Here is a 26,745-nt window from a genome sequence, read left to right as displayed (position 1 = left end):
CTTGATGAGTGGATGGGAAATAGGAAATACACCCCGTGGATCACTTCTGTGGCTCTGCTCTACAGGGGCACAGGAAATTAACTTTCTTGGGTTGGCGTAAGCCAGGGAACTTTGTTGGCTAGGCTTACTTAGGCCCTTGGACCTCTGAGGAACTAACTCACTGAACTCTGCCTTGCTGGCTATTTTTTTGTCTACATAAGTGAAGTACATGTGATTGACTAATCATTTATGGTAACCACTACAAGAATATCTCCATGAATCACACTGTGAAGTACTGAAAGCAGTGTCCACACATTTCATTAATCATGTTACCAAGTCATGATTGTACACTACCTTTATACAATATTTATATGCCCAGCAGGCTCACAATGTTACACTTACCGCTTGTTGGCACAAAATGCAATGTAGGGCCTGGACAACACTTCCACATTTCATTTTGCTAGGCCAGTGTGGGTCACAGTAAATTAAAAGGGTTTGAGGGAGAGCACTCACTGGCACAACTTTGTATTATTTCAGTTTAGCTACTTAACCATTGAAGAAGGGTATGATCCATTGCCAGATTGAAGTACTTTCCTAACAAATGATCCTACAAGTTATAGAAGACCCACTTTATCACATGACATTCTGTGTTCCGCATTGCTCATGTTCTTGACATGGCACACAGAACACTGACCTGATTTTACCTCTGATGCTTTTACTTCCTGTTTTTATATTTTTGAAAATAATTTTTCTGTCTGACAAAACATAGCTAGACTTGGGCAAAGGAGGCCACCCTGGTGCAAAATATTTAGGAACAAGATTGGTGAATGCAGATTGGTGTTCAGCGCATTATTGGCATTACACAAAATGAATGAACAAATTGCATTTTGTCATCAGGACTCAAGCATGTGGAATAAACTATAGAGTCTGTTCACTACAACGGTAACAACTGATATGCTACAGTTTAAAAGGAAGAAGGGCATCTTTTCCATCTTGAAGTCTGAGGATTTGTTCTTTGGTCCTCAGATAAGAGAAAATCAAAGATCAGGGAACTGCATGAACTGTAACTGCTTGCTGTGGCTGTACTATTTGGCCTTCAGGTAGAGAATCCCTACTCTCTCCTATTGGAACTTCAGCTTGTAAATTCTCCGCAGTATCCTCTGTTTCATTCTATGGCATCAATAAATTAATATGGCTTACAAGGATTTTTATTTCTTATAAAATCAGGACTTATCAGTTCAGTTTCAGAAATAAGAAAAGCTCTGTTGGCCTCAACAGACAGTTGTACCTTGACAGAAGCTTTCCACTTCATGAGGCCTGTATAAGGGAAAGCAATAGTTGTAAAATTAGGGATAGCCTTTCATAGTGTACATCTTGTTCAAGGAAAGGTTTCAAAGTCAAAGTAAACTTCGTTGTCGTACAGATCAACACAGGGGAAAAAGTGAGTATCAGTGCACAAAATTTCGATACTCAGGCTCGTATCATATGAATGACAGATTACAGAAGGAAGATAGATTAAATTAATACAATTTTAAATTAAATAAAAAGAAATAAAAAAATAAAATGCTAAAAGTAAAAAATGTGAAAGCTTTTTTGCAGCAGAAACAAAAACAAGTACAACAATGGGAACAGACTCAGTAGAAATATAAGGATATATATAAAAACAGTACTATGAATAAATAGAGGCACACATGTAAAACTTACCCACCACCAATATATGCCATAAACGTACAGTCTGCAATTTTCACAGTGCAGATAGAGACATATAAAGTGAGCTATGCAGAGAGTTATGTAAATAACAATGACATATTGCACATAAATAATGTCTTACCCATTTAGCGGGTTAGGCTATGGGTTTGTTGTTCAGCAGTCTGATAGCACGTGGGAAGAAGCTTTTTTGGAATCTGGATGTTCTGCATCGAACGCTTCTGTAGCGCTTCCTTGTTGGCAGGAGTTTGAACAGTCCATAAGCCCCGATGGTGTATATCCCTCAATAGTTTTCGGACTCTACCATAGCATCTCTTTGAATATATATCCTGTAGGGACTGAAGATTGGTGCCAATGATTTTTGTGGCCTGTTTAACAATCTTATCCAGCTCAGCTAAGCTGAGCCACAGACACTTCCTATCTTATAAAGAGAGCCCAACAATATCGCCACTTCCTTAGGAGACTTTGTAGAGCTAACCCCCCACAGGTCCTACTCACTTTCTACAGAGGAGTGACCAAGAGTGTACTGACAAACAACATTGTTGGCTGGTATGGAAATTGATCAGCTTGGGATGTTGTGGTTATACCTCTGTTATGCATACTATACTTGTGGTACCCTGCTGTTGTGGTTATACTTCTGTTATACATACTATACTTGTGATACCCTGCTGTTGTGGTTATACCTCTACTACACATGCTGTAATTGTGGTATCCTGCTGTTGTGATTATACCTCTTTTATACATATACATGTAGTACCCTGCTGTTGTGGTTGTACTTCTGTCACACATACCATACTTGTGGTACCCTGCTGTTGTAGATATACTTCTGTTATACATACTGTACTTGTGGTACCCTGCTGTTGTGGTTATGTCTCTGTTATACATACTATATTTGTGGTACCCTGCTGTTGTAGTTCTCTGTTATACATCCTATACCTGTGGTACCCTGCTGTTGTGGTTATACTTCTGTTATACATACTATACTTGTGGTACCCTGCTGTTGTCGTTATGTCTCTGTTATACATACTATACTTGTGGTACCCTGCTGTTGTGGTTTTCTGTCTGTTATGCATACTATACTTGTGGTACCCTTCTGCTGTGGTTATGTCTCTGTTATACATACTATACTTGTGGTACCCTGCTGTTGTGGTTATACTTCTGTTATACATACTATACATGTGGTATCCTGCTGTTGTGGTTATACTTTTGCTATACATACTATATTTGTGGTCCCCTGCTGTTGGGGGTATGTCTCTGTTATAGATGCTATACTTGTTGTACCCTGCTGTTGTAGTTCTCTGTTATACATACTACACTTGTGGTACCCTGCTGTTGTCGTTATGTCTCTGTTATACATACTATAGTTGTGGTACCCTGCTGTTGTGATTCTCTGTCTGTTATACATACTGTACTTGTGGTACCCTACTGTTGTGATTATGTCTCTGTTATACATGCAATACTTGTGGCACCCTGCTGTTGTGGTTATACCTCTATTATACATTCTATACTTGTTTACCATACTGTAGCGAGTACATATATACCATACTAAATTTGTGGTATTCCACTACTGTTATACATATGTAGTGCATGGAGAATGGTGATTGTGCTCTGAAATTCAGAAAAAGACAAATCAGTTAAGCATTAAAGTGGCATGAGACCCAGACGTAACAAATGTTATGTATCCCCTGCAAAATTGTTAAGATTGGGTCTAGCGCTAATCAGTCAAATCTGCCATTACTGACCAGTAAATAACAGCAGCAGGGGTAATGTGTCTCTTCCTCTTACAAATTTAGAAAGTAGATAGAATAACAGGATGTGTTCACTAGAGGTTTTTTTATGTTACTTTATTTTTTTTCCCTAAAAGGTACGAACTCTGAAACTGAAAAGTATGTCACTATTCAGTGACATCAGTCCTCCGTAATTTATCAACCATGAACTTTATGTGGAACAGGCCAAGCAAATGAGGCAAAAGTCTGGACATCCTGTGAAAGTGTGGACTGTTGTGAGCCATGAAAGGTGAGTGTAAATGTAACGGAAAGCATTACTCTGGTTTTCTGACAGCACCTCCCCTAAATGCTTTATGGCTTTGAAAGCCATTAAAACACGTAGCATTTTTTTCTCACTCCTTTTTTCTGTAACTGCTAGTAAATGGAACAGATAAAACTCCATGCACTACAAAGAATTCTGGTCAGTTCGACAATCATAACTCTCTCTCGAGTTACACTTTCGAGGTGAATTTCTTGGCATCCATGTTTCAAACATGTAATAAACAGGTTATGATCAGTAAACCAATCATAATCCTCTATATTATACACACTGTACTTGTCGTACCCTGCTGTTAGGGTTATGCCCCCACTGTACTTGCTAAACAGCTGTTCCTGTTGTATTATGACAAATTGCCGATTTGTTCATTATGTTTGTTTACTCTTCTGTTGCCTACCTATTGTGTTGTGGCAACCAGACCAGATTGCTGACTCATTCATTGTACTTGTATATCCTAATGTTGTAGTTGTAGTGAAACTATACATTCTAAACATATCTAGTACTTAATTTGTAGCCTTACTAGGGTACTAGGGTAAGAACATAAAATTATTAACAATGGAAGTGTAGCTAGGTGTTGTGATGTGTAGTGCTATCCTCTGATCTGGCGCACCCCAACTTAAAGTTGAGGAGCAAAAAATGTTTTTCCTTGATTTAGCACCACTAATTTACTGTACAAGCTGGCCCTCAGCCAAGTCCATTCCTTCAGTTAAGTAAAAACAAAAAAAAAAATTGCTTCCCCCTCCCCGATTTGACACCCTTCATGTATGCAGCAAGCCTTGCAAAAAAGGTTTACTCCTACAATGACCCCCCCCCCCCCACACACACACACACACACACACACACACACACACAGCTAAAGGACTTCAGTTCAGACCACAGATGCAACACCAGCCTTCATTTTTGAATCAATAATGCACTGAAGGCCTATTTCAGCCCCCTTACCCTTTTGACCTACATAGCTACACTTCTGCTTAGCAGTATCGGATTAGTAGTACCAGTGCATTGCCTGCTATACATTCTAAAGTTGGATACCCTGCTGTCTGGTTATACCTCTACTATACTAACTAAACAGTTGGTACATTATCTATAGCTTTGCTAAGGTGCTAGGGTAAATGCACAAAACTCCGATCTGAGATGTACCATAATTGGTTATACCAGTACATGACAGATGCTGGAAACCATGACATCACAGTCTCTTGCGCCGCCAGTTGCCAGTCTGCCAGCAGTGGGCACACTGAGGCAGTGTAACAACTGCTCTTCGTGGTTACTAACAACCATTTACTGTTACTATGAGATGAATCCACATTTGAGAAATGCAATCAGTTACAGTCTCTGGAGGCCAGTTTCTCATGCAGACATATTGGCAACACCGCCAAGTTGTCAGTACTGTCACCCACCTCATACAAGCATGTGCTAAAGCAACAAACAGGCCTTTCTATGCTGTGTTTAAGGCCTCTAGGAAGTAGGATAAGCCAGCAAGCCCGTAAGCGATATACTCTCATACCAAATGCACTTATAGCACCCTCAAATGTTACAGAAGAAACAAGGACTCATTCAGCTGGAAGGCCAAAGCCTTTTAGGCTACCTGGCCAAGTCAGTATACATGCTGGTATGGTTAATTGCAGGTATCTGCATTGTGAAATACTTAGCTGCATCACTCATCAGGCTGAGCAATGAATGGGTGGCTGGAGCTGTGTTGCAGGTACCAGGATATGAGTCCTTTCATCACATGTACATACATGACATGGCTGCTGTGTACATGGTAGTACATGATTTGAGTTGAAAACAGACATGGTAGAGCTCTCTGAATGTGTGTTCAAGCTTTGCATAGAACTAGTCTTGAGCAACATTTCTACCTTCACCAACAATAAATGCCAGAGTGAAAACAAAAAATAATTGACTTCAACAGTTGGACTAGTTATTGGTATCATTTTAACTAAGTAACATTCAGGAAGGAAGTGATTGACAATCCTATCTGTTTTGTCAGAGATGGCCAACACCTCTCTCCTCGTGGCTTTTGTATGTTCGCCAAAGCTTTATATGCACTCAGTGCCTTTTTTGTAGACAAAGTCAGTCTCCCCATCTGCTAATATCATTAAACAAAACACTAGAAGCCTAAATAAGAAGGTACATTCCCTATAAGCCTTTCTGACCCTAGAAAATATGAGTATCTTCATCATCACTGAAGTGATAACACCTTCTCCATACCACATTTCAATCCCTATCACACACTTAGACCTACCTCTTGGAATGACTTTGTTGTAGCTGGTGATGTGTCTATATTCCTGTGAAGTACAATTACATCAAGCCTCCTATGGCAAGACAATGACTTTGAATTCATCCACATACCAATTACCATCAGTAAGAATTCTTATTGTATTATATTTTATTATAGCCAGCTACAGAACTCCTGCTATGTCTCCCATAATCCATTAAACACACCTAAGCAAACTTGAGTCCTTCTCGACTGAACCAAACAAGATTCTTCCAGGTGACTTCAGTTATTCATCCATAAACTGGGAAACTCACACCACTTCAAGTGAGTGTGCACAATGCTTCATAGATTTCATAAATATAAAGTCTTTAGACTTATTTGTACACTTCTTAAGTAGACACTCAGAAATGTTGGATCTAATCCTCTCTGTGCCTATAGTTGTCTCATTTCTGGTTAAATCTTACCACTCTTCAGTAATATTTACAGTGAGGGTAAAACCTAATCTGCTTTCAAGCCCTACTTACTTTACAGACTTCTCAAAGGTAAATCTACTGCAAATAGCTGACACTTGATGCGATTTAATACCCCCTAACTGCACCTCCACTTGAAGATCCAGTAGCATATACCACTGCTTTCACAGACAATTTCTATTCACATAGATGTATTGCTCCCCATTCAACACAAATGCAATGATAAGTTTAAGAACAAACCCGTCTGGTGGAATCCTAGCATAAACAAACTACATAACAAAAGAAACTCATTGTCCTAAAGAATAAGTTGAATATGTCAAGTGCCAAAAGTGAGTTGAAGAGACTAAATACTTAAAAGCAAAATCAAATTCTCCAAGGATAAGTATGAATTAAAAATCACGGCTTCTGTAAAAGATAACACAAAGCTCTTTTCCCCACTGTGTTTGAAGTTTTAGAAATTGTGCGGAGTACTGCACAGTAACAAATAAATTTATCTTGACATATTTACACCCTTGTCTCCCCCAAACTTTCCCCAATGTCATCATGTCTGTAGCCCCCTCAGATCACCTCCGATCAAGATCAGCAGGCACTGTTAGAGGCTGACAGTACCAGTTACCTATGTTTAGACAATGTCCATGGCTGTTATATATGTTTAAACAATGTCCATGGCTACTTCCATGTGAGTTCTAAGCATAGTTTTAGTGAAATACTGCAGAACCCTGACCAGCCCCAGCCTTTCAAATGGCTTCATACTGGAGGTGTGGAGAACAATTGAAGTTGTCCCACTCAAAAAGTTCAGAACCATCACTGATCCTGGCAATTACAGACCAATCAGCCTTACCCACCTTATCTGAAAGGCAATGGAGAACATTATTATCATTATTATGGAACTTATAAACAATGACATTGGCAGCTTGCTATCCTAGAGCAAGAGCCAGTTTGTATTTGTAACAGTTAGAGCTTGTCTGTTAAACTTAGTTGAAGTTATCATCTCTCCCCATTCCTCAGTCAGAAGGCCCATAATAACATATAATGCTTCCTTTGGGCCAGCAACCAGATCATAATCCTCTGCTTCCAGTAATTAAATACATTGTATAACTTTATTCTGTTCTGCAACCAGAGAGAAGTTTCCTGCACTCCAGTCCATTCATGTACCAAACAGACAAAATGCTAATATTTCTGCTAAAAATTCATATTTTATGTTGCATATAATAAAATAAAAATTGAAACACCTTTTTCACTTTTCAGGTGCCAGAAACCTTTGAGGATGTTATTGTCACTTTCTCAGAAGAAGAGTGGAATATGTTAAACAGACAAGATAAGGAGCTTTACAGGGAAGTGATGATAAATAACTATGAAAGCATGGTTTCAGTAGGTAAGTGAAATCCATTTATCTGTTTATTCTATGTGTTACAAGTACATTATTAAACTAATGTGCAATGTGCTAGGGTATTGCAGAAACACTCACTTTTGTACTTGTTTGGAGAGTGAAAAATCCCCCCAGTCCTTCTCATGTCAAGACCTCCTGACACCACCGACATATCTCCATCTATGGAGTCTGTATTGTCTCAAGTGATTGTCCCTTTTTTCTTGTTTGTGAATGTATGTTTCATGCATAAAACCTTCTAGTGTTTGGTGTTTTGCCATTTTCAGCCTTTTATTATGAGTATTCATTGCTTTTTGAACAAATTTATCAAGTTTTAAACTCTCTTCCCATACTTCTTACTAAATGTGTTCATGTTTTTTTTTCCATGAAGCAGCCAAACTTATAATCAGTGTCCTCTTAAGGTAGCTAATATCCCCCTTCTTCTTTGTGTTCTGAAAGAAAATGTGTTGTTATCCATCAGTATCTTTTCGTGGAGTGGTAGACCTTTAACTTATTTTTCTAGTGTACTGTTCATTAAGAAGTGATATGCTAGGCACCTGTGCTCCATTTTACATATTAGATTGAATTTTTGACTTCTATTTAAAAAGATGTACTCAGAATCACATACAGTGGACATGAGGAATCTGAAAATCAAACCCAGGTTTGAAAAATAAGGCATATTTGCAACTTTTTAAAATTAAAATGCTGGTCTGGTTTATTGCATATGCGTCTACTATTTTCAGCTGTTCTACTGAAAAAATACTCTCAGGACTTGTGTTTAAAATGCACAGTCACAGCACTTCCCCTCATCTTGCTAAGGGGTCTCCTCTACTTTAAATGGTCTCCTTTGCTTTAAACTTTAGTATGTTACTTAGCCCTAACTTCGCTTTTCTCAAATTGTACCCACCTTGAGGTATTCTATGTATTTACTGTGTAGTTTACCAACTAATGTAGCTTTTTCAAATGGAAATCTATGGAGTATGATAAATTGTAATCCACCAGAAGTGTAGGATATTGTTGAGGAGATTTGAATGGAGAAATTGATAAACTTTTGCATGACTATAGCAAGACGTCATTATGGTTGATTTCATTAATACTGTAAACAAGAATACAGATGTCATGTGATAAGACAAATAGATGTGAATGACTGAACAATACATAATGAATTTAAGATGGATAGTGGGTTTTCTCCTTGGACATAAATGCAAGACATGACTGGAGCAAAGATTATTGAGACTATAGTGAATATACTCTGAATTATAAATTCAGAAATGCAAATTTTAAATGTATAGCTGTCTGTATTCTACACAGGGTTTTTATAGCTTTATTGTTCATTTGTTAGCTTCAATGATTTGCAAGTCTTATGGTACAACTCCTTGAAGAGTCTCAACTTGAATGTACTCCTCCGTGCTGGTAGACTACGTATCAGTTGGAATGTACAGCTCAGTTAGGTTAGGCCACATTTATAGTTTTCTGTCTTAACCGGCCATCCATATACTACATAGTATCATAACTTGGCAAGTATTTGTCATTGATAAAGAAATACATCTGCAGAGTTGAATAAGTATCATTGCTTTTAAGAGTTCCTGTGTTCAGAAGTACAGATGTATAACTCTCATTGCAAAAATGCCCCAGATGTATTCCTGAAATTTTCCAACTGCGTAAAAAATTGGCAGAAAATACTAATTATGCCTCTGAGAAAGCTAGTGTAGCAAAATGTGGTCTCAGAAGTGAACTTTGAGCAGGGAAAGTTTTGAAATGCTTAAGAAACCATCTAAGGATGCACTATCTTTAAATTACTATTATGTGAATAAACTAGTTGTTTTGAAAGTGGACACTAATCATAATGGCATAGGAACTGGTATCTTGAAAGAAAATAAACCAGTTAAAAGAGACCATACCAGTTGTCTTGAGCCAAGAGCACTTATACATGCAAGACTTCTAGGATGACTGCACGTTGAGTAACAACTTAATTTCAACTCTCCCAGTATGAAAACAGAAACTCAGAAGAGAGAGAGCCAGTGAACTCATTTTTGGTGTAAATTTCACTAACTGGCTAGCAAGTGCATTGCCTGGATGTCAGCAAAAAAGAAATCCAGAGAACCTGAAAGGAAATCAACCACAAAAAGTGAATAAAAACATTGATTGAGAAGAATTCTGCAGCTATTCAGCAAAAAGCAGTGTAAGCTCCAGCTGTGGAGCAAGACATGACTTCCAGCAACCTAGAGGGAAAAAAAAAGTCAAATGTACTTAGAGCTGATTAAAATGAACAAAACACTGATGGGGTATATCAACTCAAATAAAACTTTGGATAAAGTGGAAGAGGTTTTAAACAGATATTCAAATGGGGTGGTAAAGCCGCGGTGGTACAGCGGTAGCATTGTTGCCTCACAGCAAGAGGTTCTCCTGTTCGATTCTCGGCTGGAATGCCTTCTGTGTGGAGTCTGCATGTCCTCCCTGCGGTTAAGTGGCCTCCAAAAGACATGCGTGAATGGGCGTGCCTTCGCTGAAGGTTGGGCGTCGGGCTGGCAACTCGGCACCATAAAAATCAACTGCCAATTATTAGCAGACCGGAGTTCCACTGTAGCGACCCCTTACCGGGAAAAGCTGAAAAGACAAACTACAACAACATTCAAATGGGGTGGTAAAACTGCAAAAATCAGAGATCAAAATGAAGGAAAGGCTGGTTGAATATGAGATTGCTCAAGAAGAGATGTTCAAAAAATAATAGAATTAGAGGACAGAGCATACAGGGAAAAACTGAGATTTTCTGCTGTTCCAGGGAAGTGGGAAATAACAGACTGTATTAATTTTATGAAAGCACAAGTAAGCAACTGGACTGGTATTCCATAGCAGGAGTTGTAAGTTGAAAGGGCACATAGTGTGTATGCTCCAAACCTGGGCATAAGAAAGCAAAATAGCCCTTTAATAGTAAAGATGCAATCCTACCAGCAGAAGCAGAAGGAGTTGATTCTGACAAAACTGTGGCAGAAGGACAATGTACTAAAAGTGGGAGTCAGTAGAGTGTTTCTGGAAGATGATTAATCACTGTAGATCACACAGAAGAGGAGTAAATCTGCTCCATTAATCAGGAAATGTTGAGAAGCAGGCATGAGATTCAAACTGCTGTATCCAGCTATCCTCAGAATATTCATTCTTGGAGGGACAAAATCATTTTCTGATTAAAAACATCTTAAGAATAAAATACAAAAGTTTGTCCAACAAAAAGTGAGCTATGAAACATAAGGATATTCTTCTTCTTGTTCTTCTGGTAGTAAAGACCACAGAGAGTGTGACAGTGAAACCTTTTGCAGTGTTTCAACAGAAAATGCTTGAGGGACAAAAAAAAATCAGAAGAGTTGACTAGAAGTACAAACAGTACATTGGAAAGGAAGCAGAGACTTGATTTGGGAGACAGAGATAAATAGGAATAAAACCAGCAAATCAGAAATTGACAAATTTGGGGTTATAAAACATTAATTACATTTGTGAAACATGACAGAACAAGAAAACCTTTAAAGATTGTACTATTTTGACTTTGTTATGCTTGCAGAGGACATTAATATTTGGAGGAGCACTTGACAAAGGGGAGGAGTTAACTGTAAGTTAAACAAACTTTTGTTCTTAATACTAATATTTATATAGTGCATGATATCTGCATGCTATAAAGTAAAGTTTTTCAGTATAATGGGGATACTAAAGTAAACATGCACCCCATTTTTCCTTCTTTTCTCTTTTTCCTTGTTCAGTTTTAAGGGAAAAAAAAGAAAAGTCTGTTCAAAAGAATATGGTGCAAGAAAAAATGATGTGCTTTTTCACATTCTTGCATACAGGAATGACTGGATTAAAAGTCTTGGCTTTATCTAGTCGCAAGTATTAAGAGAAAGCAGATAAATAAAAACAGTGAATATAATAAAGCTCTCCTCTAGCAAATAAGTAAATAAATACCCGTAGAACCAACCTTGTATCTGGTTCTCATGTCTTCATGGAAACAATCTAATACAGAGCAATAGAAACAGAACACTTCTTTCTATGAGAGCAATAAAGATAAGACAAACCAGATAGCACCTGGTAGAAGCACATGCTGTACCATGCATCTTAGCATGGATAACCTTCCTTTTAGGTTAACTGAAGTGTATGAGTTTGGCTGTCAATTTGGGACAATTGTTCCTATTAGAAAGGTAAAACTTCAATACTTGAAGATGTACATGGTTGCGTGTGTTAATATTAAGTTAATAGTTTTTTTGGGGGGGGGTTATAGGGGTATATTTGTTTTTTTTTTTTGATGGCTTACAATAAAACAAAAAGTTTTGTAAAATGTGACATAGGCTCAAATGGATATAACAAACTATATAAAAGGTCAACCCTCCAAGCATTAGTGTGTACATGTAACACAAAAGCTGGAACTACATACTTAACAAAAAACTGTTACAAATAAAAGGTGGGAATAATAACATTTTAACATAATGAGCATTTTGATATTATCTTTAAATATTAATGATCTCACAGATGTATACAAAAAAGAAAGAGTAGTAAACTATATTAAAAATGTAGAGTGCAAATAGCTATATTACAGGAAATACAATTGGAAAGCATTAAACATGTGAATTTAATAAAGAAAGGTTTTCAGGATGGGTATTCAGCAGAATACCTGGGACAGAGGAAAAGGGGAGTACTTATATTAATTGCAAGTGGAGCTCTAAGGTTAAAAAAGATAATGGTAGATTTGTAGTACTACGGGGCTACTGGCAAGGGAGGAGGCTTACCATGGCATGTATTTATAGTCCACCTACAACTGCTATAATGGAGTTAAAGAAAATTTTGGAAGAAATTTATTTATTTATTTATTTATTTCCAGTTTGATTACCGGGGAAGTCCAATGGGCCCTGAGACCCATTTTCAGTGGAGGCCCGGGGAGAAAAGCTCCAGATGTACAAATATAAAATACAGAAATATAAAATATGAATGATACATTGAGGTGATCAGTTTGTACAATAGAAACATTCATTATTGCAACAAAGTCAGTCAATAATCAGTTTTCAGCAGGGAATATTATTATATGTTGGAACTGGAATTTGATTTTTAGGAGGGAAGATGTGTCTGGGGGACACAGTACAGAAAATACAACAAAGGAGGGTAGATTTTTGAAGAAATGCATTAAAGTAGTTGACATAGAATATGTGAATTCAGCAGTAGCAGTTTGGAATGAATTTGCGTATTATTCCCCAAGATAAAAAACTGGGCAAGGCTAGACAAAACTTACATTTCACAGGAGCATGTGCATTTAATTGAAAGTTTTTGTATGCACTCAATAACTATTTCAGATCATGCGCCAATTATAACTAAAATAAAAATGCAGGATAATGAAATAAAAATGAGACACTGGTGCTTTCCTACCTATCTGTTGAAAAGAGAGGAATTTAAGGAATGGGTAGTAGAAATTATTCAGGAACTATTGGGGAAGACAGAGATTTCTTCTGAGTGTTGGAGTAGGATAAAAATTAAAGAGGAGTTTAAAAATAGGGTGGAAATAAAACAGAGAGAGATGGTTTAAGAAGTAACAAGAATTATTTACAGAGACTGACAAATGTTAACGTATTGAAAAATAGGGGGGATCTCACAGAACAAGATGAGGAGCAACTGCAGAATGCTAAGCAAAAAATAAAGGATTACCTCTGTAATATGCATGAATTTAGAAATATTGCTGTTAAGCAACTGTTTTTTGATAACTGTAGAGCACAAAAACTTTTAGTGCAATGACTCAGGCAAGAGAAAGTAGAAAGGGTTGTCGCTAAGCTTAGGGACTGTATAACAAGAAAGATAACAAGAGATCCTGTAGAGGTGCTACAAATATTTCAGATATTTTATGGAGGTCTGTATAAAACAGGGAAATATGGAGATCAAGAAGTGATACAAATGGAAATGTTTATGGAAGAATTAAATATGCTAAGGTTAGAAGGAGATGAGGCTCAATTGCTAACAGTTATGATAGGAGAACATGAGATAAAAATGGTGATGTATAACCAATCTACAGGAAAATCCCCAGGAATGGATGGCATTTCTGTAAGTCTGGAAGCTAGGAAGGAAAAGACTGATAAAGATCTGAAAGGTTTTGTTTATCAGTATTTTAAGAGGAGGAGGAGAAGCACCCACATCCTGGACGAAAGTGGTGGTAGCTGTAATACTTAAAGAGGGTAAAAACCTATCAGATCCAGTTTCATACAGGCCCATTTCAATGCTAAACTATGGTTATAAAGTGTTTATGTCTATAATAACTAAAAGAATGATAAGGGTCATGCCAAAATTGATATACATGGATCAGTGTGGTTTTGTGGAGAGGAGGCAAACATTTGACAGCATTAACACAGCACTGAATATTCAGAGGGAAGCTGAATGTAAGAAAATACCACTGATGTAGGTGTGTCTTGATGCAGAGAAAGCATTTGACAAAGTAAGATGGGAGTTTAAGAGCAGGACAATGGAAACATTTGCATTCTCTGATAAAATTATAAGGTTGATTAGGAGGATATATGAGGTATCACAGGCAAAAATTAAAGTGGGTGGGTACCTCTTTGATAATTTCTGTTTGAGCAGAGGCACCAGGCAGGGTGTCCTCTTTCCCCTTTGTTATTTCCACTATATTTAGAACCATTGGCAAAGAAAATAAGAGACTCAGAAATTCAAGGGTATAATTGGTATAGTAGTCAAGACACACTGGCTCTATTTGCAGATGATATTCTTTTATACCTCAGAAAACCAGAAAAGCACATTATAGTGTTGTGGAACATTTTCAGGCAGTTTCATATCTTTTCATGATACAAAATTAATGAAGCTAAAACAAAGCCAATAGCTGTAAATTATGTACCTTCACATGAATTGTTTTATCAATATCCATATTTATGGAGATATGATAAAATGAAGTACTTAGGAGTATGGCTTAAAAAGGCTTCTAGTCTGGCAGCTAAGGATATGTGGGAAGAGACTAAACAAAAGATAATACAAAATCTGAGAAATTGGAAGTTCTGTTATATGGATATGGATAGCAAGATACAAGCAGATAAAATGTTTTTAGTCCAGGGATATTTTTATCAAACCCAGAGGATAGGTTGTAAATAGCAGTTAATAAAGAGTTTAAGGATGCAAACTGTTTTCATTCAGTTACTTTATCATCGGCCTAAAGCAGTGTATTTAGACTCCACTTAAAAACCTTGCCTCTCGACAATGCTATATGCTGCATTACTGTATATGCTAACCATCCATGCACCACTAAGAACGAAAGAATCAAATTTAACCCTGCCCCTGGTTGACAAGATACTAAAAATCTCATGAAACACAGAGCCAATGCCTGGAAAAACTGGACCTAGCAAAGAACACACATATTCCTAGAAAAATTCCAGCCTATTAGTAACCACAAGAAACAATCTTACTATTTCAGTGTACAGCATATTAATCAAAACAGCACTAAACATTTCTGGATCTCTATAAATAAACTTATAAAACCTGGATGCTCTACCCTACCATGGACAGAAAGGAGTAATACAGAAAACACTGCTAGCCACTTCAATTCCCATTTCATTTAGAATGTCCTTTCTGTACTCAAACATAACCTCTCTTCCAGCCTTACAATCTCAACAGCAAGCATAAACCAGTCAACCCTGTTCAACTTACAGCCCATACCAACCTCAACTATCAGATCTTTTCTCCAAAAATTAAAACATACAGCTTTAGCAGCTGGCAACCTACCAGGTAAATAAAAATTGCAGCAGAAGCTCTTGCTACCTTATGTCCATCTTAATAAATCATTCAATTGGTTAAAAGTATGCACCCACTCTTTGGAAAAATCATAATACCCTTACCTAAAGCTGGTACCTCCACAGACCTCTCAAACTATAATTTCATCACTGTTCTTTCCACTATATCCAAAATTCTTGAAAAATGTATACAAATGCAATTTGTGAATTTCTTTAATAATAACAGCAACCTTATCTTGATGGCTCAGTATGGTTTCTGTCCAAAAGACAGTACAACAAGTTTGGAAGAATCTAGAACATAAGCTGCTGTTAAAAAGGGGTAATTACTAGGCCATATAAAATATTATATGATAACTATAGGAATCACTCAGAGAAGGTTAGAAAGGATTCGGAAGAGAGATTGGATAAGCAGTTCGCAAAGAATCAATGGAGGTATATATGTCTAACTCCCAAATATGCAACAAAATCTAAAAGATTTAGAATATTTGCTTGGAAGTGTTTACGTAGGTATTTTTATACCCCAAGCAGAGTCCAAAGGATTTTTCCTCAGGTAGATTGTGAATGTTGAAAGTGTGATGAAGAAGAAAGAGGCAATTGAAAATATATTTTTGGGAGTGTAATGAGTTGGAAGACGTTAAACATGTACTGCAGACTACTTTAACAAAAATACTGGGTGAGCAAATTGGTATAATGAAGGAAATGATTTTTGAGTCATAATACAGAATGAAAATTGCCTGGACACATTAAGGCTTTGCTGAGTTTAATTATGGTGGCTGCCAAAAAAGCAGTTACTAGAAAATGAAAATTAAAGTCTAAATCAACTGTCCTAGAAGTAGTGGATATAGTTATAAAGATAAAACAACTGGAAGTGGGATCTTTAGAAAAGGGTAGGAGGAAATTACATAGAAAAAATGGGAACTGTGGGAACAATCCATGCAGAATAATGTTTTGGAGGAGGAATGAGGTTTAAGAGAAGCCAGGAAGTGAATGAGCCATGTAATGTTTGACTGACAATGACTGGATAGATTTATAAGTGATGCATAATGTTTTTAACTGAAAATATATCAATATGGTTTTTCGTTTGTATAAGTATACGAGTGCCTATCTCATAAGTGATAATAAAAATGTTTCTTCTTTAAAAAGGATAGTACAACTGCCCTACTCAGTTTCACCAATGCAAATAAATAGTGAATAAATACAGGTAAAGTATTCTCATTTATCTTCCTAGAGCTATCTAAGGCATTTCATTGACATTGTTGCACTGCAAAACCTACCTGCAGAACTCTCTTCCCTTTGCTCAACTGTATCCTGGTTCCATAATTATTTCTGTAATAGCGAAAATGCCATTAAATATCAGCAAGACTACTCTCTTTCCAAGCCAATTTTTGTTTGTGTCCCCTGGGATCAAGCTTAGGCCCTTTACTTTTCAACATCTTCACAGATAACCTCCATAATGCTACGAAATGTGCTAAGTTAGTACTATATGTAGGTGACTCCACATTTATCTCTTCTACATCACCCCTGCCAAAAGTGCAAAAAAATCACTCAACAACCTTTCTCAGCCTTTAAAACCTTTCCGCCATTATTTCTGTCTCCTTCTCAACCCAAGAAAACAAATCTAATGCTTTTCACCCCCAGACTCCATGAGCCTAAAACAATCTTTTCATTTCCTGCAATCGATAACATTACATTAGAAACAATATTCCAAACCAAGCCAAACTAGTCTGAGTTATAATATTATTTGTTTATTGACATTTGTTGACCGGGAAAGTCCACTGGGTCAGGAACCCATTTTCAGTGGAGGCCCAGGGAGAAAAGCTCCACAGTTATAAAATGTTACACAGTTATTAATATATAAAATAAACAGTGCAAAAAGAGTACAAAAAGATCCACTGTTATAAGATATTAGACAGTTATTAATATATAAGAGAACCTGAGACAGAAACAGTGCAAAGATCGAGATACGCAAAAGGGTACTAACATATAAATACTCTAATTACAGAAAATGTTATTTATATTTATTCAATCCACATGAGAGTAATCAGTAGTGAATTCAGAGGAGTGTGTCATACTTCTTGCAGATGAGGTATCAGATAGGGCTGAGTAGTCTACTTTACTGAAGTTAAGGGGGGTTTGCGTTTACACTGTATTTGACAGGTACAACTTGGATTGTACATGTAGATGATAATATAAAATTGGACTGCCATATTCTACAAACAGTTAGAAAACGTCACCAAAACTCGGCTTACTCTACGTCTCAAAACCTTTCCTCACAAATATAGGCAGGAAAGCCGCAGAATCAGCTTACCTCTTCTTGTCCTACTTTATGCTGCCCTTGTACTCACAGATCTTCATATCTGTCAAAAAACTAAACTATAATCATCTTGTAATTGCTAAATTTGTCTTTAACTGTCTGTGTAACATGCACATGCCTTAATCTACAATCAAAATAACTGCTTTGTAGTACAACATATTATTCAGCAACACTAAGTCCCCGTCTTTCTCTGTTTCTCTTAGTTAGCTAAACACAGCCTGTTTAGTGTATTAACTGCATACAATACCCACACATTTTAACCATATATCTTTTGGCGCTAATTCATAGTTTCTGGTAACCAAAACCTCTATCTCGCAAAGATTGCTTGTTTATGCAGACTAATAGCTTCCAAATTATAACATTTTATTCTCCTTCTCTGGATTTAAATGACCTCCCTACACATCTCTTGTGTTGAGATTTATTGTTTCTTGAAATGTCAGAATAGTCTCTCTGAGTGTTATTTTTTGTGCTCAGTGAACACGAACTGTAATGTAAGGGTCTGTATTAGATCATCGAATGCTTAGAAAAGTGAACAATGATTTATCGACCCCATGTAAGTGAAAGCTTACAAACTCGAACGCTTAGAACAGCGATTTTTTTTCCAAGGGAAAAATAATTGCTGCTCCAAAAAAAAAAAAAAAAACACTTAAAACACAACATAAAGTGGGGGCTTTTCCCCCCACACCCCCATACTTAAATATACCAACTCTGAGATGGCACTACAGTGACAAAAATGGCAAAGTAACGGATGCGGCCAAGTGATTTCTTTCCCAGGGTAAGAATTAGCTTATATGGCGCTTTGTCATTTTGCAGTTTCGTCTTTTCAAGTTCTACCAAGACACATTCAAAAGAATGTGTCTTCGGTCATCTAATAGGAACCATAACGTAACATGCCAAACTTTGATTTTATAGCATGTCTTAACCCTGTTGTACACTTTCAGTTCCCCTATCTTTCTTTCTCTCTCTCTCTCACACACACAAACACACACACACACACACACACACACACACACACACACACACACACACACACACACACACACACACACACGCGCGCGCGCACACACACAGACACACACACACAGTTTGTCTATGAGGTGTAGAATGGACCTGCATGGTTTCCATTCTAGTATTTTACGAGATTTTTTTTTTTTTTTTAGTCAATTGGAAATAAATGATGTACTTCCCTTTCTGAGCCAAAGAGGATATTTAAGCACTGTGTTTAACATCAGTACCTTAACTCCTGATGAAAGGCACATGCCAACTTGAAAGCTCAAATAATTGCAAAACCAGTTTTGGTTTGGTAGAAGGTAATACATCATGTTGCAGTGTCTTTGTGTTTTCTGCTGGTACACCAACACTGCATTTCTTTAATTTTTTATTCCTTAACCAGTGGAGAAATCATTTCCCTTTCCTTACTGAATTTGGATGTCAGATCCTGCATAAGTGACATGAAGGCATTATTCCAAGTTATTATTATTATTTGATGACGATGTTCTTCTTTGCTTGCCTTGCAATATGCATTGCTAGAGTTTTGACTGATTAGTTGAATGAACACCATGCAAGGACTTCTAATACTGTTTCTGATTGAAAGTCCTGCACAGTCTCCACACACTTTATTGTTGCTGTGAATGGATTTTGGCCTGACACTAATCTATAAATCTCCTAAATGGTCTCCATGATTCTCTCTGTTGTTATTTCTTTTGGGATCCATCTAATCATTCTGTTATAAAACTGGAAACTTAACTCTGTTCTGGTGCTGTTTTTCAAAGCATGGTTCAGATTCTTGCAGAAGTTAGATTTGTTTGCTCTTTGAATGTGCTGTCTTCTCAGCTGGGTATCCTTACTTCTGTTTCCTAAATTATTTTCTGCACATCACTAAGCTTCCTGTTATCTCCTTTAATAGAAACAAATGAAAATGTAGTGCTTCTGGTAAACTCCCATGAGTTTTGCTGCTTTTCCGCTACAAATAACATACTGCTGAGCATCAAAAAATGAGCGCCCACAGTTTTCTTATACCTGTTAGTATGCTTTTCATGTCCAGTGTCTACATGAGATGTTGTTGGAGGAGTAGAAATTTGTTAAATATTATAGCAGCAGTGGGCAGACACAGGTTATGGATCTGCAGTCATTGCGAAGCCCCATATATTATGGCTGTTCATATTACAAGAGCATTTTAAATACTTCCTCTATGTTTTTATATTTGCACTTGTCTAATATGTTTACCATCTTTATCACATTACAGCTTCAATAAGCTTCAAAGTGCTTGCATTAGAATTGTGAAATTTAGTGCAGTGTTATCGTGGCACACCCGTTGTTTTGTTCAACATAAACTACTGTGACTATTAGTTTTTGGGTAAGATCCAATTTCCCTAGCTGTTTCCTAGTTTATTAGCTATTTCAAAAGTTCTGCCACTTTAGAATTTGCCCATCAGCATATACCTAGATTGTTTAGATCCTTATCCCTTTTTTCTACAATCTTAAAACTCAGGGAAAAAAATTCACTGTCACCTATTCCTGATAGCGATCAAAACTCTGGAACTTACTGTGTCTAACCCCATGGTGCAGGTGAGAAAAAGCCTTTACTGCACCTCAGACAACCTGTGACCAAGTTAGGAAGGATGTGAGACAGCAGCCAACACTGGTTCACCCATCCTGGAGGAAGGCAGGCAAACTAGATTCACTGCAATAACATAATTAAATGCCTAGAGCTCCATGCTTCAAGTAGCGTAGCACTTTGAGGTTATGCATGTGCAGCATGCAAGTGTGCTTGCACCTCCTGAATGCAGCAGTGTGCAAGTGTGCATGTACCTCCAGAGTCTACACAGAAAGAATGTTAGGGGCTGTTGTTCATTTAATTCATGCATATGTGCAACAGGCTGAAGTCTATGCTGTTGCTAGTAATAGACCAAGGCAAAAAGGAGAAGAGTTTTCACACCCCACTTAACTTATCACAATCAACATTATGTGGAAATTGTAGAGAGCTACAGGGTGGATAGAGACACACTACAGGAGATCTGCAACCTATATCATCCTCAACTCATAGTAAGGGCAAACCAGGGGGAACCCATCCTAGTGGAGATAAAGGTATGTATAGCCCTTAGAATCATAGCCACATGTACCTTTCTGAGACCAACAAGGAACATGATGGGGGTGTCACAGACATCAGCATCCAGGATCCTCCATCATTTCATGAATGCTATGCTGCAACATGCCAGTGACTAGATTTATTTTCCCTGTACTGCTGAGGACAGGGACAGAAATATGTAGGAGCTCTTCCCTGTAGCACACTACCCTGTAGATTACACACATGTAGAGACTAAGGCAACACCTGGGAAACAGTGAAGGCTCTACCTAAATAGAAAAGGCTCCCACTCTATTAACTGCCAAGTCATATGTAATGCCAAGGGAATCATTTTGAACATGCATGCTGGCAACCCTGGCAGTTACCACGACTCACATGTCTGGGACACCTCCCAACTGTATCAGATGTTAACTAAGGGGAATATCCTACAGGGTCATTTACTGGGGGATGCAGGTTATGCATTGGAACCATGGCTGATGATACTCATCAGAAATGCACACAAACCCACTGAAGAAAGCCATAATGAGGCACACTCTCAAACCAGAAATATCATAGAGTGTGTGTTTGGGCTGCTGAAGTCACAGTTCTGGTGCCTAGATACATCTGGGGTATCCCTGCAGTATAGTCCATGGACAAGTACTGAAATATTCACAGTATGTGCCATGCAACATAACAACATACTGAGAAAACAGCTTCACCAGGATCAACAAGTAGAAGAGGCACACATCCCACCACCAGTGGCAAGGTCACCACAGCCACATTCAGGAGAGGAGTCACAGGGGAATCCAGCAGCTGCTATGGGTGTATGCTGATTTAGGTGTGCTCAATACACCCTTGCATTTACTAAGAGGCAACGCATAGCACACTTACTCACCACCTAAGGGCCTAAAACCTTCCTCCTATGCACATACATATAGTAGCATTGATGCCAGGCAACTCTAACAACTTTTACCTCCTCATGTATTGGCTGTGTACTGCTAGCATCAGACAGAGTCAGTCCTGAACTAAGACTGATGAAACTGCTGGATTAACAAGGTAAGTGTTGAACCTGGTGTTTGTTGTGTAATAATATAAATAAATGGCAAATCTTTGCATGTTGTTACTTGGTAGGGTAAGCAAGTAAAAGGTAGGTGATTTGTACAGAATGAATTTAACATGTGACAGCAGATACTTACCTGACTTATATGTGTCAATTATCAAGTAGTAGGCCTCAGGCATCAAAGATTCACACAGTCATACCTCTCAAAAGTAGTGATGCCCACTGAATGTCCTCAGTTTAGCACCATACGTTTGTACTGGAAAATCATTAAAGAGAGAAGTTAGAAAGTAATGAGACACATTTCACTTTCAGACTTCACAACCCTCACAAAATCATTAACATTACTGAGGCAAAAAATGTTTGATGCTATCAACTGTCTAACTTTCTAAGACCAATATAGGTCAACAGTACAATTACCAATTCAACATCACAAATGCAGATAAACTAGGCACTAAGTCAGCTATGCACCCTGAGCATCAGGCACAAATGTTGTATATCCCTAAGTTGAAAAGATGTTAACAAAAAACTTCCAGTTGTGGTTAAATCCAAGGCACGCACTATTACCATAGAAACAAGAATACTTTATTGAAAGTGTTAAGTTGTTTATGAGTTGTGTTGGCTTCCTAGGTCAGCGCTATTGGTTTTACTAAGTTGAAAAGATAGAAAACAGGGGTATGGCACAGTTATCATCACTTGCACAGGGTGTTGTGTGTGTGTGTGGGGGGGGGAGCATAGGCTGACACAAAAGGATGGAGAATGTGTGTGAGTAAAAAAGAGAAGCAGGCAGATATTTGAATAAATTATAAATGGCCAGTAAGACAAAGTGAGCTTTAAGCTTCATGGCTAACCCATGAAACTGTTATTTGAGTGTGTGTCTGTATGGGACCTCCAGGTGAAATTGGTTTATGAGTGTCTGCATGGACACAGCCAAGATCTGTGCTAGCTCTGTGTCTTGGTATGTTGGACAGGTGTGAGCCTTGCATGGTAGAGGTGGCAGTTCATCATTGTCATACCCGACCACAAGAACTGTCTGTGCCAGGTGTTGCACTGCCACAGCCACACCCATGGTCAGATGCACTGCTGCTACCTGAAAGTGACTGATGTCTGTTGGATGAGCTCCCCTTACAAGGATACCCAGGAACATGACCTGCCATGTTTGGGTGTGGACACTTCAACCACTGATGGATCAGTGGAAGCACTGCCACTATGGGAGGGGAATCAGGCACAGCCACATCGGCTAACAGCAGATGATGTGGATGACCTATGCCCACAAGGATGCTGTCCCCCTCCCAGCAGATGTTCCATCATGAACACTGCCCATTCCAATGTGTCATTCATCCGATTCATTGAATTGGCAACATGGTGGAGGCAGTCAACCTGTGCAACATCTACAGCCCTAAGCATTTCTCTGGAGGACCTATGGGAGCATGCCTGTGCCTCCATGACAGCCCTAAACATATATTGACTGGCACAGGAAGACACTCTTGGATCATGTGCAGTATGGACAGCAGGCCTTCTCCAACACCCCTAACAACCCTCCTGTGTGGCACCTCGCCCACACTTTGGCTATGGCCAGAGTCAACAGGCACTGAAGCCACAATAACGACACTTCCCTGATCAAGTGTCTCACCCTCCGCCTGTCCAGTATCTGAGGGATCACTGGAATGGTGAAGCATAGACCTACTGGCTGTCTCCGGTGTAATTACAGGGGATGGATGAATGTCAACCTCAGTGTCAGATTCAACCTGTGCACCCCCCGACTGTGCCTCTGTTTGGCCACCATCATTGTCAGAGTCTGCTGATACTCTGACATCAGGTGGTAGGAGTCCCACACTTCCACTGTCAGGATCAGTTGTGATAATAAGTAACAAATACAGGAAAAAATTAATACCTACACTACTATAATGCCATATATATTCTAACACACAAACAATGGTGCCACTATTACAGACAGTACAGCAATACACACAACAGTTCTGACACCCACATCACAAACTAAATATTTCTTTGAACTGCTCATTAGTACTGACATAAAACTGTTTTGCTTACCATGTGCAGATGATTGTAGGCTCCCTATGTTGGATGGTCCTGGAAGAAGTCAAGCAAACGGTAAGGATAACATCATCACAATTAACAGTAACACAGGGTAAAACTTTTTGCCCATTATATGTCCATTAACTATACTTTCAACAAGAACTTGGATGACAAGTCCCATCCAAGTCCATGTGTAATCAATCAGAATGTGTTGTAACTGAATCAATCTACAACCCCCCCCCAACCAATCTCTTGTTAAACAGAACTAATATATTGCTAGAAATATTTTACTATACAAGAGTATTTAAAAATTTAGATATATAAGTCTACCCAGAAGTTCCTTCTCCTGGGACATTCTTGCTGTCCCTGACACAGTAGCACCAATGTTAAGGACATGATGTTGTGCACTTTCCTGTGAGCTGTTAGTGGTGACTCTGTAGCAGGCCCCCTGGTGCCATCTGATCACTGGCCACTGCAGCTGCCCTCCTCCATGCAGATGAGATCATATCAGTGGTCCTATGGCACACCTGATCATATTAAACAATTGATAATGGGCCACTACTTGTACAACAAACCAACAAAACGAGGAGCCACCAAGCTGAAGAACACCAAACCAAGTCATATCACAAAACGGCACTTTAATAGCCAAAAAAATGAACATGAGTAACAAATGTGAAGCGCTTTTTGTTTAACTCCTGTTAAACTTCTTCAGACTTTTACAAGACACTGACATCACTTCCTCTGCATTCACTCCTGGATATTGCTCCACTTCTAACTGTGTGGTTTATGATTTGCGAGCTGCTTCAGATCTCATTCTGCCATCATGTTGCATGTCTCATGTATTCATGAGACACTGAAGCTGGGTATGAGTTTGCGTAGTTTATTATACAAACACACATCCCGCACAGTTAGAAGTGGAGCAATATCCAGGAGTGAATGCACAAACAGGAAGTGATGTCAGTGTCTTGTAACAGTCTGAAGAAGTTTAACAGGAGTTAAACAAAAAGCACTTCACATTTGTTGTTCATGTTCGTTTTTTTGGCTATTAAAGTGCCGTTTTGTGATACGACTTGGTTTGGTGTTCTTCAGCTTGGTGGCTCCTCGTTTTGTTGGTTTGTTGTTACACCTGATCATATGTCCTGCTGTGGCTGCCTACTGCATTCACATCTGCAACTATCTTGTGCCAAATTTGCATTTTGCCTAACTTAGCTCCCGCATCCCTGTCTAAACAGAAAGGCACTATGTTGCTTAAAAGCTTCCACAATGATCTTTTTCTTAGGGTCACTGAAGGGGGCTTTTCAGGGATTGAGAAGCCTTGGTGCCATAGTCCTAGGTGATCTAAAACACAGCAGAAGCATAATACACATACATATCACATAACTAAAAATATCCTGTTTCCAGATACAACAGAAAAGGTAGCATTTCACTATTACCCACTGGAAAAACATAAAACAGTCTAGATATTTGAAGTATGAACAACAGGAATTGTGTGCTTGTAGCATATTACATTCACCACAAAGCAAGTCTGGATGCAAAACAAGGAGAGTATCAATAGCAAAGTATCCTTGTTTGTACCATAATGGAAATGCAGCTTTGCTCCCCCACCCCAAAAGGCAAATTCCAAATTTTCCTAACAAACCATCAGCGAAATACTAAAAGTGCTATCAAATTAACTGTCCCTGAAACATGTCCACAATTTTAACACAGAACATTCAGTTTTAAGATAACTGAAAAAAATGTAAACATATCTTGTCAAATTCAGTAGTCTTCTGTGTAGATATATCCCAAAGTAAGAGTCTGTTCTTTGTTCTTCACATAAACAAGTCTCCACACCTTCACATTTGCCTTTTTATGGTGCAAATTAAGGGTTGTGAGCACAGTGAAGATGCAAATAAGGTGTGAACCCATTCGAATTGTTGAATTCCAAATATTTGGCTCTGTGTAGCAAATCTAAACATAGTGCAGGTACTTCCTCAGTGTTTGTTGCTAATGGATTGCAACTGTGAATGATTACTGGTAGGGAACACAACAGCCTTGCAGACTGCTCTACCTCCAGTGGGTGTGTCTGGTTAGACTTACAAAGTGTAGAAGTAATTTTATCAGTGATGGAAATGTAATTAAGCAGCACACAATTCACAGGTTCTGTTCTTTAACATCCAACTTCCCCTTCATTTGTTGGCAACATTGCCATTTAATATCCTCATACATTTTAAGAAAAATGATGTAGAATGCCTTACAGATTGCATGTCTCAGATTAATGGTCAGATAAGACAAGAATGAGTAACAAACAAGACAGAGCTGCATTTTTGCAAGCAGTAGTCATAAAGGATTGTGTGATCACTCAGTACACTACACCCAGAATTAATACATGCACAAATAGCTGTTATATGGTTTCTTAGTACTGTGGATGATGTTGCAGTTGGTTGTATGCACAACAATTTCACTTCCCTGTTGCAAAGCTGGTTGCGTGTCAAAGAAGGAAAAGGAACCCTTACTGTGTTCTGAAGGTTAATTGGAGTGACAAATTAAATCCAGAGCTATGTAGAAACTTTGCTATCAAACATTTTGTAGTGTTTATTTCACAGATTGCTTTTCTTAATTTCAACTACTTTTCCTTTTAGTTTTTATTTATTAATTTTTGCCAGTGTTTGCATAGTGTGAAGCTTAGTGTAAACAAGGGAAATGGAGAAAATGAATGTCAGGTGTGGCTGTGCTTATCTCGTTTGCGCGATGCTTAGCAGT

General features: G+C 38.2%; 1 protein-coding gene across 1 annotated transcript in view; it reads left to right on the top strand.

Moving 5' to 3' along the window:
- The window catches only part of LOC122814377 (zinc finger protein 215-like), a 47,149-nt gene that overhangs the window by 18,705 nt on the left and 1,699 nt on the right, over positions 1 to 26,745 (top strand). Inside the window, exon 3 of the mRNA XM_044086961.1 lies at positions 7,663 to 7,789. Coding sequence (XP_043942896.1) covers positions 7,663 to 7,789 — 127 coding nt within the window. The remainder of the gene's footprint in view (positions 1 to 7,662; positions 7,790 to 26,745) is intronic.

Source organism: Protopterus annectens, chromosome 10.part0, assembly GCF_019279795.1.
Source record: "Protopterus annectens isolate FY-2018-M chromosome 10.part0, PAN1.0, whole genome shotgun sequence".
In the NCBI taxonomy this organism is placed as follows: Eukaryota; Metazoa; Chordata; order Ceratodontiformes; family Protopteridae; genus Protopterus; species Protopterus annectens.
Note: the sequence above shows the minus strand (reverse complement) of the source record. Positions and strands in the feature narration are given on the sequence as shown.